The following is a 17182-nucleotide window of genomic DNA, read 5'->3' as shown; positions in this document are numbered from 1 at the left end:
TGTCATTTGGGTCAATGGATTAGCAAATGGGGAAATATTCCTAATATTGAATATTAATAAGCAATAAAAAGGTATGGAGTCTTACTGCATGGGACAATGCGGATGAATCTCAAAATAACTTTGCTGAGTGAAAGAAGTCACTCAAAAGTGAATATATACTTCATGATTACTTTTATATAAATTCTGGGAACTTTTGTGCATAATGAATACATTAATATACTTACTACCTTAATTGTGGTGATTGTTTCAGAGATTTTATACATATATATCATTTTAAATATGTAGTCTATTGTATATCACATTCAACTCAATAAAACTGTTAAAATACACGCAAAATAACTGGAATTGGTTTAGTAGATTGGTAACAAAAGGGGAAAATATTCTCAAGGTAATAAAATAATTTGGATTATTTAACATAAAGAGAAAAAAGTTAATTAGTAATAATTATCAAATAAAATATCTTCTGTGATTGGGGTAATGACATTTTTGTACAAAATAATTAAAAGCTAAAGAAATCATCCCAAAAGTTATTGACTGTCTTCTCTATGCAAAACTCTAATATAGTCCTTGAAGCTCTAAAGTATAAACTTTGTTCTTGAAGCATTAATGGTCTGGTGTGTGAGATAATTTCACACGTCAGCGGATAATTTCAAGTCAGTGTGAACGTTCCACTGACAGATTCTAGAGATGGAGTTGGAATATAGCTCAGCTGGAAAAGTGCTACAATACCTCTCGGGATACTCGGATGTCTGTTATCTGACTTTCAGCCTTGATAAAGACTTCTGAGGTTATGATAAACCAGTTAGCTCCACTAGCTATCCCCGAAGTCATTTTCTGCACTGCTAGTTTGCATCTGCACTAACCAATTTGTGAAGCCTACTCTGATTACTTAAAGGCTCCCACGGAGAGCCTTTTCGAGATTTCTCACTCAGATCTTGGTGGTTCAAGCTGAAGATATAGCACCCTCCTTTGTCTGTGAATAGGGCCCTTGGGAATCCTGAACACGGGATTTTTCTCTCAGCCTGATGCTTGCCTGCATTCTTTTCCTCTTGCTGCACCATATACTTTCCTTTAAAATAAAAATACATGAGCATAATTTGTGGAATCTGCGAGTCCTTTCAAATACCTGAACCTGGGAAAATTTTATAGAGATCTACCCAGTGCTGTGAGATCTCATGCAGGGAAAGCACGTAATAAGGCAGATGAAATTAAGAAAACCTTGCTAGAAATAATGCTTGAACTGTCAAAGTACAAATGGAAATCAGCCTGGCTGGAAAAAAAGAGAGAGAGAGAGAGAGAAAACCATATTTTAGACAGAGATTGCACACTCTTTTATCCTAGTAAAACTAAATGTACCTGCATAAGGGGAAAACCATATTGTGCTCAAAAATATAATCTACTACAGGGAACTGGTTTTACACAAGATTGGGTGTCTATTTAATTTGTATCTAACTTAAATTGAATTATCTCTGCTTCTTAACTATTTTCTCTGTTAAAAATACGCATGCTCTGGATATCTATACTTTTATTAAAAGCCACAGAATATGATGCAAACAAAAAAAAATGAAGGCAAGACATACTGTCATAAGTAACTTGCAGTGTGAATAAAATACCAGCATTGATTCCTACGTTATCCTTGGGTGCAGTACATTTTGAAGAACAAAACTCATGAATGTCTCTCCAAAGTAATTTAGACATTACTTGTGCTGAATGTCATTCATGTCCACAATGTCAGATGGCACCTTGATGGTACCTTTTACTTTACTGATTGATTCTACAAAATGTTAAAAATTCACATTATTGCATTATTATGGCACTGTGTGGCCCTCTATAGATTTCCTGGGTTTTTTTGTTGTTGTTACAAATTATGGGATTCCCTTCTGTGCTTATCAACCAAATATTAGAGAGAAAATACAAAGACCCCACCCTAAGTGACCAGTGGGAGACAGCCATCCCAGAGATAGGTGAGTTCAGAGTAGGGATCTGATTCAAACCATGAGAAACTTCGGCTTTCTCTTTAATCAGGGATTAAAAAGAGCATGTTGTAAAAGGAATAAATGCTTGTCTACAACCTTTCAAATAGGATTTTATGCCACTTTACTGTACTCAGGAAATTCTGGGCAAAAGAGAGACACTGATTGAAGAAAAGGTAAGACCGGCCAGCCCAGTGGCGCAGCAGTTGAGCTCATGCACTCCACTTTGGCGGCCTGGGGTTCACCCGTCTGGATCCCACATGGACATGGAACTACACACCTCTTATCAAGCCATGCTGTGGCAGGTGTTCTACATATAAAGTAGAGGAAGATGGGCACGGATGTTAGCTCAGGGTCAGTCTTCCTCAGCAAAAAGAGGAGGATTGGTGGCAGATGTTAGCTCAGGGCTAATCTTCCAAAAAGGAAAGAAAAGAAAAGGGAAGAAACTATATTAACTATTCACAGCAATTATTTATGTTGAGGAGAAAGGCAAAGAAAGATGTGCCTGTATCTTTGTAGGTGATCCGTCTATCCATCTCTCTAACTCTCTCTCTCTAATTTTCTATTATCTGAAAATTCCTGTAATAATGGTTAGATAGGAGAAAGAAGAAAAAAACCATAATTTTTTTCTTTTCTTCTATTCCCAGACGCCTAATCCTTGAATTTAATGAGATCATTAGGGAGAAAAACATATAATAAAATTAGAAAATATTCTTTTTTTGACAAATGCTTATTTATTGAAGCTTTGGTGAATTATATATTGTATATTGTTGCTATAAATTATAAATTCTCTCATAATTTGCAGTCATTAAACCAACTTAACATATATCTCTACATGGTTGCTTCAATTATATTATTGATATACAAGAGGCTAGTTCACTTTTATAGTTTGATATATGCTTTATATTATATAGCTTTATAAAATTTAAAGAGAAAAAATCTGACTTTTCATTTTTTTATAAAAAGAAAATTATTTTTTTCCTCATTTTTTTAACTTTAAGAAATAGCTAGAGATATAAAAGCTCTGCCTGAGGGTCACTACAGAAACAAAGTACACTGTAGTTTCAGATACCTATGTGCACAAATATCTCTGGCCATTGTCATCACTGCGGATATTAATGTTCAAAGGAAGACTAAAGACACAATTGCTCTTAACTTATACTACTACGTGTTTTTCATTCACTCTCCATTGTTCCTGCCTCCATTATCCCAAGTTCAAACCTGCAGGGAGAGGATCATTCTTCCAAAATCTACAATAGATTCTGAAAATAATGAATCATTATACTGTAAAAGAACATTTTATAAAAATAACTCTCTATTGGCTATATTTTAAATTTAAAAGTTATTTCCAGGTCTTTATCTATGTGAACATTTTCTGAGTAGTTCTGGAGAGCATTCTATTTAACTAAAGGCGACAAACCTGAGGGTGGGAGAATGGGCCTGGGTTAGAGTAGGAGAAATGATTTTGATCCTCTTTTAAAGAACGTACCCAAGATTTGTGTATGAGTATGTGTGTGTGTGTGTGTGTGTGTGTGTGTGTGTAGTATAATTATCTAATAAAAAGAGTCCAGGAATTTACAAAAAAAGATGGCCAGCCAATTCAGCAAATATATGATAATAATAATAATACAAGATATAATCATAAAAGGAAGGCCACCACTGGGCAGTTAGTGAAAAGAAAGGTTTTAGGCATGCTGGAAAGCTTAACTTAAGATCCAGTAAAGAGCAGGTATAAACACATAAGACAGTGGGAAAATGTTTGAGAAATATCAAGAATATCTTAATGTTTGCTAAATGAGAGAAGCCAGGTAATTGAAAATAGAATATCGAAGTCATGTGACAAGATTTCTCTCAAATTATGGACCAGACCTACCTATGAATACATCCAAATCCTCAACCATTTTTGACGTATTTCCTCCTTACTCAGCAAAAAAGATAGCCTCCTTATGTTCAAGGCAAATCTTCCTTACAAATTTCCTAAAACTCCAACCACTTCCTCTAGTCCTTAAATCAACTTGGTAATGTTTCCCATTTAAAAGGTGATTCCAACAAGCTGAGGTAATAGGTATTGCAACTTTAATATCTTTCTTCTTCAATGAATGTACACGCACATTTATTCTTCCAGTCACTGCACACTGAATTTTACCCACGCTACTCAAGTGATATTGTTCCCCCTAATGTTTCTTGTAACCTTGTGCTTACCAAATTCAGCAGATATATTTCAGCTTGCACCTCATTGGTCACTTCTGCTTGCATTTACTACACTGGAAGCCTAGAATCCACACTAGAAGTATAGAAATTACCCTTGATTGCTCTCACCTCTGTGGCACATGTGTAAACAGAGGCTTTGCTTCAAATACTCCCTGATTATACACTTTACTCTTCCTTTCCTTGCCTTTTAGCACAGGCCCTAATTATCTCTCCCTCGAACTCATTTTCTCTTTCTGCCTCCATCCATCTGTCAACTCCTTTGCTCTCTAGGCTCCCTGCTCCTCAGTGGCAACTCATTTAGGTCTCACAGAAGAAAGTCCATAGTCCTCCATGAACCAGCCCTACCTGCATTCCAGCTACATCTCCACCTAACCCTAAATCAGCTGACTAACACCACCATCACTCCCTCCCCAAAATATTACATTCCAGTAACAGTCATATTATTGGATCTTTGTTGACATTCTCCACTCTTTTTGCTTTTGCAGATGCTGTTCTACCTGTCTGAAATGTATTTCCCCTCTCTCTATTATACAAAATAACACATTTTCATCAATAGATTTATCCCAACCACTAAGCTAGTCTCCTCCTGAGCTACATTAGGTACCCCTTCTTATTATAAAGTAGGCTGTGAATATCTATAAAACTTTCATTTATTATATACTTTTGTATCCAGCTGCCCTATAAACAATAAGGGACTTTAGCAAAGTTGCTTATTTTAAGTTACTGAGATAAAACTATAACTGCCTCGAGGGAAATGATGCTCCTCTTGACCTGTTAGTATTCTGAGCATAACACAGCATGAAAGATATAGGTGAGCCAGTACTTCATCTATACCTGTTGAATAAATATATGAATGCAATATTAGATAATATTGAAACTACAATAAAAAGTCTTCAGTTGAATTCCCAATATTTTGATAAAGTGATGAATGATTCATAAGAAATGATCATGGTCAGGGGAAAGTGGGATTATAGGATGTCTGAGGCAGGCTCAGGGAAGTAATTTCAGAGGTACCTCTAGGTCAGACAATGTTTAAATTGCTTGTTTAGGAAAAAGCCACTGGCATTGCATTTGTCTGCTTTTTGCCATAACACATGACTCTAAAATGTCATGGCTCAAAAAAATGGGCTTTATTTCTTATTCATGGTATGTGTCTGCACCTGCAGATCAGCTGTGACTGTGTACCACATGTCCTCATCAAGGTGCCCGCAGTGAAGGAGAAGTCCCTATTTGGGTCATGCTAGTTTCATGGCAGAAGGAGAGAGTAAGGAGGAAACGTGATTCTTTTTAAGCTTGATTTCAGCCATAGTGGATATTATGTTCACTTAAATACCATTGGCCAGAGCAAGCCAGATCATCAATTGGATGGAGATGCACAATTGTCCCACTGGAAGCATCACATTCACATGGCAATGTTCATCTCCTCTTAAACAGAGGAGAGATAAATGTTTGTGGTGTGGGGGATCAGAATTGTCTCTTTGGCTTGATTATTTTTAAGAACAAAAGACTCTGAAAGAAACTTTGACCTCCCCCACAGCTGCGTAAAAGAATTTAAAACAGAAGGGCCAGTTCCAAGAGGGAGCTAATATCATAAGATAACTGTAATGTAATGAAAAATGTGTCTCTCCGGTCACATTGTCTGTAGTTGGCCCATTTACATTTCCATCTCCATGGAAATTGCCTTCCACCCTCTTGAAGTCCCAAATCACTACCCCCAACACCCTCCTTTGTGTTTAGCTGAAGACCATATTTAAGATGAGAGCCTTTGCCATTTTGGTGAGTTACTCAGTTTAGCAGGGTGTCTCCCATTTCTACACATTAGAAAGCTTTGTTTAATTTTCTCCTGTTATTCTGTTTCATGTGACTTTAATTCATAGCCTGGCCACCAGGACTCAGTGGGTAGAGGAAATGTTCTTCCTCTCCTACGGTGGAAAACTACAAAGGCATTGAGAAATATGGGAAGAAAGTCATTGAGGGAGTTAAGAAAAATATCCTTATCATTTAGCATTGCTGATACTACAGAAGAAACTAGCAAGGATATCTTTCAACTAACTGTTGAAAAAACAGAGTATTCATGGGAAGAAAGGAAACGTAAGGGAAAAGTTTGTAAAGAGCAAACAAAGGGAGAAAGAGCAGAGCTTCTTCTGGAACCAGGATTTGGCAAGGATGCAGTGAATGTGGAGAAGCAGTTGCGTGGAGTATACAATTGGGACTTCAGTATACTTTGAGGGGGAAGGAGACGAATGAAAGGGGTCCAGGATGAAGCCCAAATCATTAAGGATAAAATTCGTAGCAATTAAGAGAGAGAGCTCACAATATCAGGGGGTACTGGGTTTTGGAGAAAAAGGTGAGTCAAGTTCTGCAAGTGAAGAAAGATAAAATAATGTAGATATAGTTATCACTTTTATTTTATTATTTTTTGCAGCCTCAAACTTTTCACTGAAACATCTTTAAGAGGTTTTATAAGAGAGAAATAATACGGGGATACCTTTAAGGAGAGCTCGGAATTTAAAAGGAGCCAGTAAGCAGGGAAACAGTCAACATGACTGGAGCAGAATGATTTTTCTGGATGTAGTAAAAGCAGAATGGGAGAGAAAGCACCAATGTCTGGAGGCATTAGTTAATGCATTCCCTTCACAGAGTCCAGCTGCATCATCCAGAAGGGACTCAATCAATGGTTGAGTTTGTGAACACTGTTATTTTGAAGAAAAGAGGTACCAAGACTTCTAAGGTATGATAGTTTGTGACCTTACAGGGAAAATGTAACTAATTAGAACTGGAGATAAAGCATTGTCAAGGCAAAGGAGGTCAGATTAGGATGTGAGGTTGATTCTGTTAGAGGAAAGTGGGATGCGGAAAAAGGAGGATTTGTATTGGGGAGGGCTGGGGTGAGGCAGGCAGAACAGGACATTACCTACACGATTGATCTGAGTGGTACAAAAGAATACATTCCAGTGTTTATCTCTTTGTGAACCCTGAAATAATAAGTGTAGACATACAGAGCTAAATATTCCAGTTTGAACGCAGACCATGATGGACTTGAAGATCCCAACTTCAATAGACCCAAGTAATCCTTCCTTCAAAATAAATGTAATCATTAATACACAAACATTCACAGATAATCTAGTATGGCAAGAGACTAGTTATTAATTAATGTTAACTAATTAACTAATAATTTGTAGTTAACAAATAAAAGTCACCAAAAGGAAGCTACTTCCTCATAGACTATAATAAATGTAACAAAGTAGAAATAATAGCAGAATGGATAATAAAGGGTTAATATGCTATGTCTGCCAGATGATTAATCAATAATCATTAACTAAGTAATTAATTATTAATTAATCAACTAATTAATTTTTAGTTATTAATGTCCATTAAAACTTGAAAGGGTAACCATATGGATTTAATTATTAAATTTGAGAAAACCTGTAAATACTGTCACATAGATTAGTTTAAGCAATAAGTAAATCATGTAACTTAAAAGTAAAATGCAATTAGTATACTTTGTTATGTTTCATTTGGCATTCTTTCAATAACTACAAAGTTAGCAAAAGGCAACTACTTCCTCATAGATGATGATAAATGTAGGAAAGTAGAAATTACAAGAGTAGAATTGATAATAAACAGTTAACATGGTATGTCTGCCAGATGACAGTTCCTTTGGAATATGAAACTCAAGATGTTTTGGTGTAAAAACATGTACATAATTTTATATATACGCACATATATGACATATAATAGTAACGATTTATATATGCTTCTTATAAACTTAGCACTTTATAAAGAATTCATGCATTAGCAAATATTGTAATCTTCATTTTCATAAGAGAATACTGACCACAAGGACTTGCCATGACAAAATATGCTTATATATGCTACCTTGAATTCTTTTGGAAATAAAGCATGGCAGACAGTTAAGTCAACAATTAACAAACTCAATAGCTACTCTAAGTTAGCTCTGTTTATTATATATAATAAAGAGAGAAAGCAATTAAAGATGCTTATGTAGATACACAACTCCATATTTAAGCCTATCCATTATCCTCTGAAATCTTCCTCTTATGTTGAAGTTCGAAACTACTACTGTGACACTCTTCATGAATACCAGACTCTGCATTCCTAAAAAAGGCTCTGAAACGCTGAGATCTGAAAGATCTCCTTTGAAGGTCTGGTGCTTTGGTCTCCCCCATAAGCATGTGAAATTTCACCCAGCCTGCCTCGTTTCCATGTCCATACCACCTGGTCTATTCCATTTTATCACCCACAAATCCCAATTAATTATAGACAGAGATAAAGAGAGAAAAAATAACTGTAATTTAATATTCTCCTTCTCTTTTTAGCATGATATTTCTGGTTAAACTACTTTCACTTTAGAAAAGAAAAAAACGAGTAACTCTTGTAGAGATATATGATATTCCTAGTGGTTTCCAGTCTCCTCAAAAATTTGGAGAGATAGCCTGTGAGGGGAGGTGGGTGGATGTTGAGGAGATACTGATTTATTTTTCCTTGTCCTTGCACTAATTCATACGAAACTCATGGCTAACTCTTTAAATTCAAATTTTGTCTTTCCTAAAAAAAGCAAATTACATGCTGGTTATAGAATCCTGTGATACAGTAATTGATAACTTGTTATTTTAAAGCAGAGAAAAATGAAAAACATTTGTGTAGTGTTGCTACTAGTATTTCCACATGACAAGCATAGGGTACTCATGGCTAAAGGGTCAGGGAAGGAGGGCTGGATCATAAAAGGCTTCCAATGCCATGAAAAGTGGTTGTCATTTTATCTTGTAGGTAATGGGAAACAAAAGTTGTAAGGGTGAAAGATTTGGTGGCAAGGAACATGGAATTGTGATTGAGAGCAGTGAAAACAAGTGGTAGCAACTGAAAAGAAAAAAAACAGAAAAGCTGAAACTGGCTCAACACAAGGTTGACATAAGGAAAGCCATATTGTAGAAAAGAGACCGTGTGATAACTGTGAATGACCTCTGACTAACTAACCCAGCTGGATTTGCACCCTCCAGGAGATCCACCTGTTCTGTGGATTTTATGCCTCCTGCTAGTGCATATACCTCCAGCTGCGATAAGATGATAACTTCATTCTTTTGAGTTCCTTAGGAATATGATGACCCCCAAACAGAGAGTCTATGCTGATAGCCATCATCAAGGACAACTGAAAGATCTGGTGTGGCAACTCCCAGCCTGTGACACCAGAATGTCAACATTCCTAACCCCTCCCCTATAACCCACTGGCCTATATAAGAGCTTCAAGTTTCTGTGCCCCCTTACAATGGTTCTTTTGGACATTTGTCAGCCATCTTACCTCTTGCTAGCAAGATGTAATAAAATGCCCTTTCTCTGCCACCATCTTGCCTCTTGACAATTGGCTTTTGTATCACGGGGAGCAGATCGTGCTCCTTGTGCAGTAATGAAGGCAGCACTCTTTTTGTTTTTGCTTTGCCTTAAAGACTGAAAGATTGGCACCTGAGCTAACACCTATTGCCGATCTACTTTTTTCTTTTTCTTCTTCTCCCCAAAGCTCCCCAGTACATAGTTGTATCTTCTAGTTGTGCTATGTGGGATGCTGCCACAGCATGGGTTGATGAGTGGTGCCATCTTCCTGCCCAGGATTCAAACCTGTGAAACCCTGGATTGCCAAAGCAGAGTGCATGGACTTAACCACTGGGCTCGGGGCCGGCCCCCCCAAGCAGCACTCTTATGGAAGGCATGATGATAGAGAAAAGAGTACATTCGAGAGATGTTGAGAAAATATAATGGGCACATGTGATATTGTGATTTATAATAAGAAACATATATTCGGTCCTAGTCCCTGTTTCTGGCACAGAGCTCCTAAAAGCTTTGGAATTTCACAAGTGATAAGAGTAAAAAGGTGGCTTTTGTTATGTAAATGAGGTGATTTTTTGAATGCCCTTAGATAACCTAAAGATGGGGCTGGTTGCCAGGGGAACCAACAAGACTGGAGGGATGGAATGCTCAGTACCCTTCCCCCAATCCAGGGAGGGGAGAAGGGTGAGGGGTTGGAGGCTGAATCAATTGCCCTTGGCCAATGATTTAAGCAATCATGCCTTTGGAATGAAGCCTTCATTAAAACCCGAAAGGATGAGGTTAGGGAGCTTCTGGGTTGGTGAACTTGTGGAGATGGGAGGAGAGTATAGAGCTGGAGAGAACCTGAAAGCTCCCCATATCTTGCCCTATGCATCTCTTCCATCTGGCTGTTTTGAAATTATATCCTTTTATTATAAACCAGTAATCTAGTAAGTAAAATGTTTCTCTGAGTTCTGTGAGCTGCTGTAGCAAATTAAATGAACCTGAAAAGGGGACTCTGGGAACCTCTGATATATAGCCAGTGATCAGAAGCACAGGTGACAACCTAGGCTTGCAAGTGTGTTCTGAAATAGGGGGACGACTGTGGTTTCTGATGCTATTGCCAGTTAATAAAACCAGAATTGAGTTGAATCCTAGGTGACCCAGCTGGGTCCTCAGCATTGCTTGTTGGTGTGGGGAACCACCCCCACCCCCAAACATACACACTGGAACTGGTGATCAGAACACCAAATGAGCCCATCTTGATAACACATTAGATTACCAAAATGGAGACAACTAAGATAACATTCATATATCTTCAGGCCTCAGAGACTGTCACTTTAACACAAGCAGGAAACATAGCAGGAGAAGCCAAGTTTGGAGGAAGACACGTCATGATGCCAGAAACTTCATTATTAATGTCCCTTAATATTGGAGAGGGTAATCTTATGGATTCAATTATTGAATTTAAGAAAATCTGGAAACTGTCAAACAGATTAGTTTAAGCAACACGTAATTCTTGCAATTTAAAAGTAGAATCTAATATGATACTTAACTATATTTCATTTGGCATTCTTTCAACAACTACAGAGTCAGCAGAAGGCAAGGGCTCCTTCAAAGACTCTTTGAGAAACAGGCTGACAATGTTAAATAAGTCATGGATCCTACCCTTGAGGCTAAAATACAATGTAACAGATGCTGTCATAGAGATGGTGAGGTTTCCTCCAGGCGTGGAAGAGGTTTATTAGGGAAGTGAGTGCTGAATTTACATGGTTGCCCTTTTAATAAACATATTGCTGAAATGAAACAAAATATGTACAAATAATTCCCTGCTTACCATTGACAATGACGATGATATCACGGAAGTCAATTTCTCCCCTAGCCTCCACTCTTCCTTCACACCTGTATATACCTTCATCGCTTTTATTGATGCTGAGAATCTGCAGATTATTGTTGGCTAACATAGCAAACCGATCTGAAAAGGAAGCAAAGGGGAGGAAACGATATCAGTAATAGAAGGCAGAGTCCGGTGTGTTCTAAATTGCTAAGTGTTAAAATATGGCACTAGTCTGACACTATCAAACTTTTCATCAACAAACAAATTCAAATTTGAAAGTAAAATGTAATTTCACGACTTCAATTTTTCCACTCCATACTGCCTTGCTACACCTTTTTTCTAAAATACATTCAAGACTTTATTTCCACATAAAATGGTTAGGCTATTATTTTCCCCTTGGTACTTTGAATGCAGAAATGATACACAAAAGAACAATGCAGAGAGATTAGATATTGCAGACACGAAAACATTTTGACTGCAAATAAGCAGCAACTTGGGTATGGAAAACAGTTAGAAAATTGATTGAATATCCTTCCCCACATTATAATTAAACTAATAATTTTGCATACCCTCAGGAAGCAGCTAAATTATATAAAAATATTCAAGTCACATAGAGGATATATGAAATGGTCATATCTTGAATGTATTTGAGGATTTTTTTTTCTAAATGCAAGATAATCCATTTTAGGAATGAATAGATTAGACTTCATTACTTTTATTTCAAGATTCCATTTTATGTGTGAGTGTGTGCACATGCATACATAGAAAAATAAGCTTTTATAGAGCAGGCATTAGATATTGCGTAAAATGATCTGTCTAGACTAAGCAGTGGCACAGCCTGACAGTATTTTCCATAATGTCTGGCCTTAGAGTTTTTTGGTTTTTTGGGTTTTTTTGGCGAAGAAGATTGTCCCTGAGCTAACATCTGCACCAATCTTCCTCTATTTTGTATGTGGGATGCCATCACAGCATGGCTAGATGAGTGGTGTGTAGGTCCACGCCCAGGATGCAAACCTGTGAACCCCAGGCCACCAAAGCGGAGTGTGCAAACCTAACCACTATGCCACTGGGCTAGCCCTAGCCTTAGTTTTTAATCATCACAATTTTGTTGCAGTGTTAAGACATTTTCTCTTCTTATCAACTAAAGAATGTTCTGACTTCTAGTCTTATTTTGAAACATGTTGTAAAGGCAATACCCTAAATTTCATTAATTAACGCATCCATGGATATCATGGAACATCATCTATTTGCCACGTACTATATTTGAGATACTTTGGTGAATAAGAGACATATCTTTGACTCCCTTGGGCCTTTTGGTAAAGTATGAATGCCATTATTTTAAGGTGCCCACCTCTGGGATATTCATCATTATACCATTAAAGGTTACTTTTTGGACCTGTTCCATTGTGTGCTGTCCTTGCCCCTTTCTGCTGGCTTGATAGAAGGTTATGGCAGACATGGAAGTCACATGAGAAAAAGGTAGAGCTTCCCTCAGCCTGGATCACTGAATGGATGTGAAGGGTAGAATCCTGCCTCTATCCCTGCTGCCAATTGGACTTTGCATGGGTGAGAAATAAACTGCTATAATATTAGGCAGGTTGGGGTTCAATTCAGATTGAGATTCATTTGCCATAGCAAGGGGAGAAGTTTGGGCTAGAAATTCAAATAGGGGAATGATCAGCCTACAGGAGGTCGTTAAAACAAGTAAGCAAGAGAAAAGTTAATAGAGTGGTAACATGCAGATTTAGAGGCTCCCTCAGAGAGAAAATATTGGTTATAAAGCTACAGACACATGATTTTCAGCCCAGGAGGTATAAACTTTCCCATAATGTTTATTTCTTCCATAGCTTGACCTTGAGAAGAGAGACAAATATGTTTATATGGATGCTTTCCCCTGGTAAATTTTCTCACCAAAGATTGGAGAGAAATAAAAGCAATCTGCAAGAAATTTTAAAGTATAATTCACAAGAAGTCGGAGTAACTTAGAACTCCTAAAACCTAAAAATTCATAATGTTTCAAAGTCAATTAAAAGATTCTCTATTCAAATGTGTGGTTGGAAATCAGAATGAGAAGCAATTAGAAAGAAAAAAGTTCAAATTTAGAGAGTGATGTATCTAATCAGACCTAGATCATTGCAATTTTATATTTTCTAACTTGCTAAAATATGTAACATTCTTTAACTATAATGTTCTTTAATGGTTATAATTTAAATATGAAAAAAAAAATAGCAAGGGGAAGCATTGTTTTAACCAGGAAGGCAATGCTTAATATAAAAAGAGAAAGAACAGAATTTACATAACACATATTTTTGATGGGAATGAATCAGTGTTTCTTCTAATTGCAAAATTTTAGTTTGAAATGGCCATCCTAACATATCATTTCTACTGTCTGAGAGAAAACTATTAGAACATTAGGAAAATAGTAATTTCCTGCTAAACTTAAATTCACACTATTATATATGTTTAAGTATACAAAAATTTCTCCATACCGAAAACAAATTACATGAAAATTTCTTGTTAATTCCTAAATATGTGTATAAAGTCCATGGAATGGTGTTCGTAAACTATCAAACCAACATACATCAATGATATGTGTTTCCAGAAAGTAGTTGAAATACTACTGCTTCAATCAATCACACATAACAGTGGATATCAGAACTATTGGAGATTCTCTGTTTCTCTGATATAAAGAAGCCCAAATTTTCATTATTACAGGAAGAAAAATGAATGAAATCAGATAATACTCAATAAGGTATCTCCTTTATGCTTCTTTAAGCAGATTGTGTTCTAAATTCTCTTTTCTTCTCATTCCACAGCCACTGATGGTTTGTCTCATCCACTCTCACTGCTTCAATTGCCATCTGTATTTTGAGACTCATAGTTTTTCTTCAGATCAGAGTGTTCTGTGAATTCCAGAACTGTTTAACAGTCTACCAGATGTACCTACTGAGAAGAGTTGTAAGTACTTCCATCTCAGCATGCTTAAAATTTAGCTCACTGTCTCCACCTGAAGTTTCTCATATGGTACTCAGCAGTTCTGTCTTCATGTGTCTTCACATTGAGCTAGCTGCCCAAGGTAAATTCTACAAGTCTTGGAACTATTCGCCCAATTTTAATTCCTTGAGTCATCCTTGACTTCTCCATCTCCCTTGGTCTGCATATCCAATCACATCCCGCATCCTATCACTTCTCCTTTTATCATTACTAAGTCTAAATCTCCTTCTCCCTCAGTGATTATTTCATTAAGTTTTGAACAGTTCTCAGTGCCTGGAGTTTTGCTTTGACTCCCATCAATCTCCTCACTGAAGCACTAATATCCTTCTCCAACACATATCAGGTCATGCCATTGCCTTGAATAAAATCCCTTAGTGACATCCCCTTTGGATAAATTCCAAACTACTTAGTAGAGATGTCAAGGCTGTCTTGAGTTGGCTCAACCTTCCTTTCTAGCTTGCTTTCTTATTAGTGTTTTATTAACAAATCCTAGTGATATTTACCTATTAGTATAAGTATTCTTATAGTTGTTCTTATTCACAAATTCTAATTAGAAAGAACTTATTCCAGTTTCTAGAAAGTGCTATTCATGCTGTCTTTAACCTCTGGGCCACTGTATATGATGATCTTGCCTCCTGAAAAGTCCCCAAAATTCTTTGCCTGGCTAATCCTTTTTCATATTTAAAAGTCACTTCTCTCTTCAGCAGGCATCCTGGACACCCTCCTTTACCACAGGGGTTCTTCCTTTATAATCCTCTATCACTGAACTTTCCTTTTCATAGACCTCATCATAGCTTGTCTTCACTGATCTATTTATCTTTTCCACTAGATTATTAGTATTTTGAAGGCAGCGAACTTTTTTATCTTGTTAACCATGATTAACCACCATTTAGCATACTAGATGGCATATACCAGGTGTTCAACAACTGTTGAAGGAATTTTTATATTGAAAGTAGATTACGTACAAATTTTATTGAACAAGATTTCACGTATAGTTTTTCATGCTAAAGGGTACTTCATTAGGCAGTGATCAAAGCATTTGGGAAGTTTCATAGATAAGTTTCAAACTGGCTGAGGTTGAATGGGCATCTGCAATAGCATATCCTCCAACAGAGTGACACTAAAAGTCAGGATATTCAACTTTTATAACATAATGTCATCTGTACTCCCTAAATGCTTGAGTTTCTTTAGCATATGGATGTCCTTTCAACAAGCAACATGGAGAACCTCTGCTTCAAATATTCTGTGAGAATTTTAATTCTGAATATCTGCCACATAGCTGCTACCAAAAGCATGGCTAATAAGATGGACATTTCTGGGGCTGGCCCAGTGGCATAGTGGTTAAATTTGTACATTCTGCTTCAGCAGCCCGGAGTTCACAGGTTTTGATCCCAGGCATGGACCTACACACTGCTCTTATCAAGCCATGCTGTGGTGGCATCCCACATACAAAATAGAGGAAGATTGGCACAGATATTAGAACAAGGACAATCTTCCTCAAACACTGAGAGGCAGATTGGCAACAGGTGTTAGCTCAGGGAAAATCTTCTTCACCAAAACAAAACAAAACAAAACAAAAAAGGTATACCTTTCCAGGTCTTCATTGTTTTATCTGGAGCTTCTACACTTTACTCTCACACCAAATTAAAGCTTCAGAAGGTTACCTGTACACACTACACTATTCGAAATCCCTACATATACTCTCTTCATAGTTATAAACCTAATTTTATTCCATTAGTTTTAATCAAGGGACTAGCTAAGTTATGATCAGGTGAAGCATATTACTTCTTGTAAATCCATTATGAACATACAAATTCTTTGATAATGAACTATGTGGCAAGTTCCTCCAACATTCAAGGGTTAGAAAAGTTTGTCCTTCCTCCCAATTCACCCAAAACCTTTATATCTCAGAGTAGAAAAAGAATTATGTGCTTTTTTTTTTTTTTTTGTCTGCCATGTAACTCAGTGTTACATTTCAAGTTTAACTCTAGTCTAGTCACTTCCACTCCATTGGGTTTTCTGGTTCTAGATATAACCTGAACACATAGAATTTTGGTAAAACTGATTCTCAAGATTTAAAAGACTCAGTGAGAAGGAACAAGAAAATTAATCTCATTTATTGAGAACCTGATATATATAGCCAAATATTCATTCACTTAACAAATACTTATTATATGTTTAATATTTTACTTAAAACTCACAACCATTGTTTAAAATGGATATAATAATCCACTGTTTACAAATGAAGAATCTGAATTAGGTACTCAACAGTTAGAAAAGTCGTTCAAAGCTTCAGGGCCAAGGAAAGGAGTAGAAGGACAATGGAATTCAGCTTTGCATTGTTCCATCCTGGGATACAGGTAAAAAGTCTGTAGGCTATAGCATAGAAGCATCTCTCCTCTGTCACCCCTATACTTGACCACCAATCTTTGCTTTGAGGCTTTTGTGCTATGCATCTTTTAAATAATATAATTCATTTCAAAACCTCCTTGTAATTAAGGTTTACAATAAACCAGACGTACACTTAAAACCTAAGATTAGGCAATCTGAAAATGTTTAGACGTTGTCATTTAATTGCTATAAAAGAACTGCCTTTTCTTCATCATTGAGGAGAAAAAAGCTGAAAATACATTGCATAATTTACTCATGCAATTTGTTAATAAAATCTAAAGCAGTTATTCTAAACTAGGAAATAAAGTATTATTTCTCATTAACTTATTATAACAGAAAAAGAGTTTTAATCAATAACTGACAAGCATTGAAAATGCCTAGGCTAAAAATTCTCTCACAATTAAAAAAGGACTATTAAACATTATGATACATTCTCTGTACATGTTAAAAAATA

At 36.6% G+C, this 17182-nt stretch overlaps 1 protein-coding gene across 2 annotated transcripts in view; it reads right to left on the bottom strand.

Annotated features, from left to right (window-relative positions):
* Positions 1 to 17182, bottom strand: part of NCAM2 (neural cell adhesion molecule 2) — a 483364-nt gene that overhangs the window by 191282 nt on the left and 274900 nt on the right. For both annotated transcript variants that reach the window (XM_044751022.2, XM_044751023.2), the window contains exon 5: positions 11344 to 11481. In XM_044751022.2, the coding sequence (XP_044606957.1) occupies positions 11344 to 11481 (138 nt within the window). The remainder of the gene's footprint in view (positions 1 to 11343; positions 11482 to 17182) is intronic.

Source organism: Equus asinus, chromosome 18 (genome assembly GCF_041296235.1).
Source record: "Equus asinus isolate D_3611 breed Donkey chromosome 18, EquAss-T2T_v2, whole genome shotgun sequence".
In the NCBI taxonomy this organism is placed as follows: Eukaryota; Metazoa; Chordata; class Mammalia; order Perissodactyla; family Equidae; genus Equus; species Equus asinus.
Note: the sequence above shows the minus strand (reverse complement) of the source record. Positions and strands in the feature narration are given on the sequence as shown.